This window comes from Ornithodoros turicata, chromosome 1, assembly GCF_037126465.1.
Source record: "Ornithodoros turicata isolate Travis chromosome 1, ASM3712646v1, whole genome shotgun sequence".
In the NCBI taxonomy this organism is placed as follows: Eukaryota; Metazoa; Arthropoda; class Arachnida; order Ixodida; family Argasidae; genus Ornithodoros; species Ornithodoros turicata.
Window position 1 is genome coordinate 44,946,242 of NC_088201.1, and position 8,194 is coordinate 44,954,435.

Sequence of the window (8,194 nt, forward strand, 5' to 3'; positions counted from 1 at the left end):
CTTAAAGGGACGGTCTCGTACCTCCTGCCCCTCTCATAAAGTGTACCATTCAATTGCCCTTTGTTGAAAATGGAATACTGCGAATTTACCCGACAAAGGACGTCACAGTTATCAAATAACGGAATTAAAGTGATATAGATTGCAGAGCATACCGCGATCTGTGTTGGCAACAATAAGAACGGCTACGTTGCCCTGCGGGAAAGTTATTGTCTTGCCTTTTCATGTTTCACTTAAGGGGGTACACGGGGATCAACTCGCGAAAAATGACAAAAAAAAACCAGATATTCTGGAAATAACATTTTTGGTGACAAAACTCTGTCTTCTATATGATCCCGAAGTATTTTTGCTCAAGTCCGCCTCAAAGTGCCCCGAAACTCGTTTTTTCTGAGGCATGGTAGCAGACAATATCGCGAAAATGACTAAAAATCGTCGTTTTTCAAACAGCCATGTCTCGAGAACGACATCACCGAGCGACGCCATCTTTGCACCAATCGACAGTACTTTTAGTCCTCTTTCAAAGTTCCCGCGAATCCGAACTTCTCCAGTGAGAAGGAGAAAGGTCATTCCATGCCAAACGTCCCAGACATTGCGCTCGACCATCCCCGATTTCTTTCAAATAAATTGTGGTTGATTGTTCCCATGCAGCCAATGTACTCCCGGCTTATTTTTGCCACAAAAGTTTTTTTCGCGCCCTGGCCGCCTCTTGAAGATTGCGATTTGACATGTAACCTACCTGGCGAAAAAAAATTCTAGCAAAATAACTTTTGCGCGAATTCCAACCAAATCTCTTCTGAGTGAAGGCAAAGCATAATACTTTCGTGCCAAGACCAGTTGAAGGTTGATGGGCACTTTTTATCAAGAGTTTATGCCCCGAGAAAACTGAAAATTTTCGGGAACTTTTGGAATTTTTTACGGAACTCTGCAATGTTTACAGAGCTATTTAAACTGTTTAGCTCTGCTGTGTAGGAGGCATAGAATGTGTTAAAAATATTTTGAGACGCGCAGACTTGGAAGAGTACGCAGAAAGAAATCGCGAATTTCGGAAATATTGCTTTTTACCACATATTCAGCCGTCAATTGCACACTGAGGTGGTCCTGATAAAAGTATGAGACAAATTGCATTTGATAGTGTGCCCCTTTAACATTTATTTTCCAAAATTTCATCGAAATACTTTTTGTTTTAGTAGCAAAAAAATTTTTTGAACTTTACCACCCCTGCACTCATCCGGCATTGCCCCTCAAGGCTGCTTCACCCAAAGACGCAAATTTTGGTGCAAATTTTCATCATAATCTATTAAGAAACAAAAAAGTTTGTGTTGATCCCCACGTCCCCCGTTAACCCTGCAAAAACTACACAAATCCGAGCACAACTTGCAGCAAACAATACTTTGAAATGTGAGCTTTCAAACTATGTTATCTATATCCTATGTCTCTGCAACATGTGCAATGATGGTTTGTAACAGGTGGTAGCGTTGTGCCACCTAGCCTTAAACAAATTAAACAAAAAGGGTTGTTAAATTACTATTTCAAGTCATGATGCCACCTACTGCCAAATGCCACAAACCTTTGTTAGAAACCAATAAAATGTCTATGACGTCTGCCTTGAGCGATCAGCATCGAGCAGTGTCTGGCATTTATGACACCCCTATGAACATCCTAGAACCGTAAAAGCACTTCGTCAGGATGTGCTTTATGTTCAGTATGACTTTTTACTTGCCAATGCATGACACACATTGATTGATCATAGTTGAGCCTCATTGTTGCTGCCACTCTTTGATGCCACCTTCCCGAAATGCAGCAACAGCAGTGCCCTTGTGTGGTGAAATATGTGTAATCGCAGCTTTTGTCAGCAAACACATATCGAAAGTAAGACAGTGTATTGTTTACACTTACTATACACTCACACAATCAGCACAACTCAAAATCCCAGACATTGCACACTAGGCCTTCTAGGAACTTCTTCCCCACCAACTCATTCTCCTCCTCCTCCTACTTCTCCTTCCAAAAACGTAGTCGGTCTTGGCCAAAGTTCTATGGATGACAGTATGGATGATGTGTTTAAATTATGTAAATAGTGTTCTAGGCAGTTGTTGCATTATATTTCCTCACAAAATGATCAAAAATGGTAGCAACATAAATATTCAGGCATCAGTATGTGCAGCTGTAAACAGCATGAAAGTATGTATACATATATCTTTGGTGTCTTTTTCAGCTTACACAGACAGTAGCTGCAGTGTGCAAGGATGTTTATCAGAACCGGTTCACACGCTCTGTTGCTCAGGATTTGTGGGATTTGGGTAATAGTCCTTATTGTGCTTTATGTATGCATTAGAAGCATCATTCCGATGACCATTCTTCATTTAGTGCTCTCGATGTTTGCTGTCAACTCGACTTCTTCACAACACAAAAGGACAGGATCTGGCACTGTCAAGGAAAACTTTCAACGAGAAGTAGTCTTGAGTCGGTAAATTGACTTCATATGCAGGTTGATCTTGTGGCATGATATGAAATTTCCGTGAACAGGCAAATGTAGTTCTTTTTCCTTTGCTGGTTTATAGGAATACCTTTCATTCATTTCTTCAAAACCTCAAGGTAAGCATTTTATCTTGCTACATATGTGGACATTTGTCACTCATAGAAGGAGCAGTGGCATGATTAGAATGGGAATTATTGTATCCATATTTTGTTGCAAATGGACCATGCCAGCATCTTAACAGCAAGTTACAGTGCAGTGTTTGCCATAATGTGGCATAGTACATACTTAGGGCCCTGTGTTTTAGGGCAAAACCTGTTTTTACCCCCGATTTGCATCATTGTCACTTGGGGTAAAACCCAAAAACTAACTTGGCAAAGTGCATATTCAGCCGCCAATACCGGCACTTCAGGACGCTATGTTCCACATCCGTTCACATCATGCCATGTTTCCACCCGAAAATCTGCTTTTCCACCCGACATAGCCTGATTGTACCCTGTTTTACGGTCGCTGAAATAACACCCGATTTTAACCCCCCAATTTTCAAAAAACATTAAACCATGAAACACAGGGCCCTATACATACTGGATAAGGGAGGTTTGATTTCTTATTTGTGCATAATTTGTATATTTTGATCCTTTCTTCAAGGAGAACCTAGCACTTACTATTTTACTGTCATGCCTGGTTAAACTCTACAACATATTGAAGGTATGCACAAAACACACTTGTTCTTAGCAAACTTAACCACAGTAGGCTATGTATAAAGCTATTGTCTATTCACCTCAACAGGACGACTGCAGTACGGATGTATCATTAGAGCATCAGCAACTGTGGCCTGTCGTCGTTACGAAGTATGAGCTTGCTACGTTCTTGTTACCTTTTCTGTAATGTAGAACATTGGTCAACAGAAACCTACATAATGCAGATTTGATGAAACTGAAGAATTGTCTGGCCACCTTACTCCAGGGGCACATTCGAGACAGACACTTGCAGGGAATGTGTAGGAAACAGTGAGATAAAGAAATGAAAAATCAAATCGGCTTCTGATACAGTTCATTATACAGGGTGTCCCAGAAAACATGTCATTGAATTATAATTAAAAAACTAAGCTACCTAGAATTATGCGTTCAACGTAGGTGGTCAACGGCATTTGTTCTAACTAGGTTTTTGCCACCACCTGACGTGAATGTCTTCAGTTTTTACGAACTGAGCTCGAAAATTTGCAAAGTAAATGTTGCTTCTTTACACCACCGATGTGAAGCGCATGCCAAATTTACTGAAGTTCGTGATAATTGACACTGATATTGAGGAGCTATCCCATTGGAAAAAATAGCCGAACATCATGTGTTTGGGAGCGGCTTGAGCATGGCACTGGACGACTTTTTGCTCGTCCTCCTTGTCAGTTCGACAAACGGAGGTTGCTAATAAACTATAAACTAAACTAAACTGAAACTATAAACTAAAAGCTAAACTAAAATTACCATGAATTATCATGAATTCAGCACGCTCTTCACATTGGTGGGATAAAAAAGCGACCTTTACTTGACAAATTTTCGAGTTAGATGACATTCACATCAGGAGGTGGCAAAAATCTAGTAAGAACAGATGTCGTTGAATGTGTGATTCTAGGTGGTGTAGTTTTTTATTATAATTCAATGACACATTTTCTGGGACACCCTGTATAAGGGGTGGTGGGGGTTGTGTTCTATTATGATCCCTCTCTGGTTCTGTTTTTGCTGTGAGATGCAAAAAAAAATGTATAGCATGCAGAGTACTAAATATAGTATAGGGCACTAAATATATCTATCTTGTTTCCTGCTGTAGAAAGTGAGAATTTTGCACTTACATAGTTCAATAGTTTAACCCTGTAGTTCAGTTTCTCAGGACAAAATTTTACCAAAATTGTTTGGTTTGTTTATGGTTCCGAACTTGAAATTGTCTTATACAGTGCAATTCCGTTAATTAAAACTTGAAGGGGAACAAAAATTTGCTCAAATAAAGCGGAGTTCGAACTAAAGGGAGCTGCTCCGAATGAATGCTTGATGCGTTGGCCACGTGTACTAGCTGCATCGGAGATGTATCATGGTTCACTAGGCCTCGCGGTCACGCAATGACTGTAAGATAAGAGGCTCATTCATTCAGCGATATTTTTTGCAGGCAAGCATCAAAACATCTCTGCGCAGAAAAATTATCTGTATAGCACGCTTGCATTTGTTTCTTCAGCCGCGACTGAATCAGCATTGTTTGCAATGCTGCGCCCAATCTAATCACGAACCCGTACACGAATATTGCCAACCCAGTTCGAGAATATATCAGTTGAATATCAGAATATATCCATGCCATTTTGATGGCTGTGTTGTCAATAGAAAAGGCCTTGATCCCCTTGAAACAGTGAGGCTTCTTGCTTTTAAAATAACGTAAACACAGGCTAGCTGTTGGACAAAATCCATGATGAAACAAACCTGAGCATGGGCTACACGGAATACACGATTGTGTATGTTTGTACTTCGTTGTATGTTCCTGCATTTCGTGTAGCCCATGGTCAGGCTTGTTTCATCATGGGCTGCTTTGCCGGCCACAAGTGAACAGCATCGTTCCGCTCGTTCACGCACACCATTATGGTAATTTGTTTTTCTCTCCTCTGGCACAGGTATTGCCCTTATAAGTAATAGGTAAATAAGTAAACCAGTTCGTGACAGGCTAACAGCGTGCGGTTTGGCAATCTCGTTCGAATATACCGTTACGCACGTATGTTCAAATTACCGGGTGTTCCCCCCATTCAAATACACAACATTGACAGGACCAGAGCGTCAGTACAAATTATCCGGAAGTTTGAATTAAAAGAGATTTCGAATTAACGGGATTGCACTGTAGAATGTTTCCCAAGTTGACCTGTCATAAACCACGTAAACAGCTCTGAAAGTTGTGTGACAAGCTTACCTTGTCACCCCTGATAAGTGATTTTAGAAGGTATTCGTAATTGACTGGTTCAAATCATGAGTCACCTACTCTCAACACAGCTCATCATGCTACTGCCGGTCAACCTTGACAGATGTTCTCCAAACAACACTTCAGCATGCCATATCTACAAACAGTTCACATGCAGTCTGGGTTAAAATGATGGCAGATTTCTGCTATGGTGAGTTGTACAGGGTACTGGTATGTTCCATTCCCTTTAAAGTGGGATAAGCATGGAATATGTTATTGTAATGACAGTAATGGCTATTGGAGTCTAAAACCCACTGAATTAGAAATGGATGTAATATGTGCCATGAAACATTCTAATTTGTGCTCATCTTGTGATTTTCAGCAAGGAACCACTACTCCGCTGCTCTGAAACACTATTTGACGGCCATACTGATGAGCACAGACTACTTCGCACAGTCCCCACCCAGAACTCTGGGTGGTGATCCAATGTATAAACGCATGGCTCATTGTTGCACCAAGCTACAATGTCATACACAGGTGCAAATTGCATATTATGTATTATTTATTGCATTATTTCAGGTATAAAAGTATTGTCATCATTGAGTAGCTACATTATTCGTGCTATTAATAGATATTTATTGTCCCACCTGTAGTGCCACCTAGTGTGTGTAAAAATAGCCAGAGTACTATTTGTAAGAAGTATCAGTCAAGACTGGGTTTCCGTGTTTTCTGTGTCTATCGTGACGAATTCGGTGTGTAATTTTTTCTGAGCGATTTGTATTTTCCAGTTAATGTTGCAGTGTGTAGTTTACTTGCCCACTGACAACTTGCAAAGTTCAGTTGGGTCCTTTTTTTTTTTTTTTTTTTTTTTTTTTTTCATATACAGAAGACTAACTTTTACATTCCACAAGTCTTATTCCATGGTACATAACCAGTGTGAACAAAATTTAGTAGCAGCTTGATCAAATCCATGCTGAGTGCAGAAGATATGAGACAAAACACAACTGACACGAACAAGCACTTACTTTCAACAAATTTACTTAACAGTTGCACACTTTTATGCACTTGATAACGCCCCCATATCAATGTGTGAAAGTGTCAAGTAAAGTTGTTGGAAGTAATACCCTTGTCACACGGCGCTTTCAATGCGGATTGAATCCAATCCGCATCGAGTTTCTCAAGAGCGTTCGGTGCACGATGCTGCTACACGGTCCAACTCTATGCGTATCGAAAGGTTGGCTTGACGACAGGCGGCGCTAACAGCCCCGAGACAGTACGCTGTGGTTGACAAATATGTTCCTAAAAAGTCGAGAATAACTGCATCCTCTTCCGCATTGTGCTGCTTACCAAGCCTTTACGGGGAGCGCTGTGTCGAGAGTGTCGAGAGTGGTGGAGATCAAACAAATCAGCAACTGCAGTCGCCCCTCATACCTAGACTAAAACAGTAACCGTGAAATTCCATGGGCTTGTATAGGAACATTTGCAATTTAATGTAATGCTTTGTTTACCACAACAAATTCGCTGACTTCGAGGATGCCAATGACGGTCTTCAAGCTGTCTTGAGAAACTCAATCCCGTTTAGCAAACTGGATCAGGTTAAGCAGGATCGGAGTTCGATCATGCTGGAAAGTGTCCGTGTAGCAGCGCCGGATCTGCATTGACCTCGATGAGCATTGGCTCAATGCGGATCGAAAGTGTCCGTGCGACAGGGGTATAAGTGCTTGTCCGCGTCAGTTGTGCTCTGTCTCGTGTCTTCTGCACTCAGCATGGATTAGTATTACCAACGCGCCGTATCTATTCCACTACTTAACTTGATCGAGTACTATGTCATCCTCAGGCAGACGAAAAACGGCTAGTGTTATAGTGGGAAGGGGATGGAAAGGGTCAGCCCTGCACTTTCCTGGCTATTTGGGAACTGAGAACAAGTGATAGTAATTTGCACGTGCGACCATCGTCTTCCTGATAAAGCCGAATAACCTACTAGTCGGAATACCTGTTGGCTCTTCCTGGTTTAAACGCAAAATGCAGGACCTTAGTCAAGGCCAAGAAATTGAACTAAACACGTGCGAGCATTATGTGAGGAGTTTGTTTCAGCCGTGAGATTCATGTTTGTGTTTTTCAATTTCAGGCTGCACTTCTCTGCCAGTTAATGGACGAGCCTGACTATAGCGCTGCGTTCAAGTCATTGAATGAGCGTCAGAGTCAAGACAGTTGTGATTCACTGTATGAACACATATGTGATGTGACACTTCTGGAGTTCCTCGTAAATTTACATGCACGACGAGGGGACGTGGATTCAAAGCAGAAGGCATTGCGTTGCCTTGGCCAGTTAGAGCTAAATACAAACAATAATGAAGAGATACAACGAGAGGCTGCTGCAGTGCGCAGGGGAGCATTTCTGCGAATTATGGCCAAACAGTATCTGTGATGTGAATGACATAGGAACAATGAAACTCCGATATTAAAAGCAAAATGAAAATTATTTTCTCTTTTGTACTGTTTTCATCGGCAAGGATATGGAGTTGGAACATTCTTCTTTTTTTTTTTTCCTTGTATGTGGCACGTAGAATAAATATTTATACAGATTACCCACAGTAGTTTTTGTAGCTAACCGTCCATACCTCTCGGTGTTCACACAGTTCTGTAACACTTTCCATTGGGGGAAACCCGTTGGTAGTTAAAAAAATGTCATAAATTTATAGGAATGTTCCTGTCTTGTGTGTTACTCTCCCACTGAAAAGTATTCTATCCTGGAAGACTGTGAACACAGAAAACGACAGGCGCTGACCTCGA

The 8,194-nt window shown here is 41.2% G+C and overlaps 1 protein-coding gene across 1 annotated transcript in view; it reads left to right on the top strand.

The window, feature by feature from the left end:
• Window positions 1-7,989, top strand: part of LOC135378137 (integrator complex subunit 8-like) — a 30,897-nt gene extending 22,908 nt beyond the window's left edge. The window contains exons 17-24 of the mRNA XM_064611041.1: window positions 2,213-2,297; window positions 2,365-2,464; window positions 2,559-2,592; window positions 3,122-3,181; window positions 3,263-3,324; window positions 5,494-5,612; window positions 5,784-5,938; window positions 7,530-7,989. Of these exons, the coding sequence (XP_064467111.1) occupies window positions 2,213-2,297; window positions 2,365-2,464; window positions 2,559-2,592; window positions 3,122-3,181; window positions 3,263-3,324; window positions 5,494-5,612; window positions 5,784-5,938; window positions 7,530-7,829 (915 nt within the window). The 3' untranslated portion in view covers window positions 7,830-7,989. The remainder of the gene's footprint in view (window positions 1-2,212; window positions 2,298-2,364; window positions 2,465-2,558; window positions 2,593-3,121; window positions 3,182-3,262; window positions 3,325-5,493; window positions 5,613-5,783; window positions 5,939-7,529) is intronic.
• The last annotated feature ends 205 nt before the right edge of the window (window positions 7,990-8,194 follow it).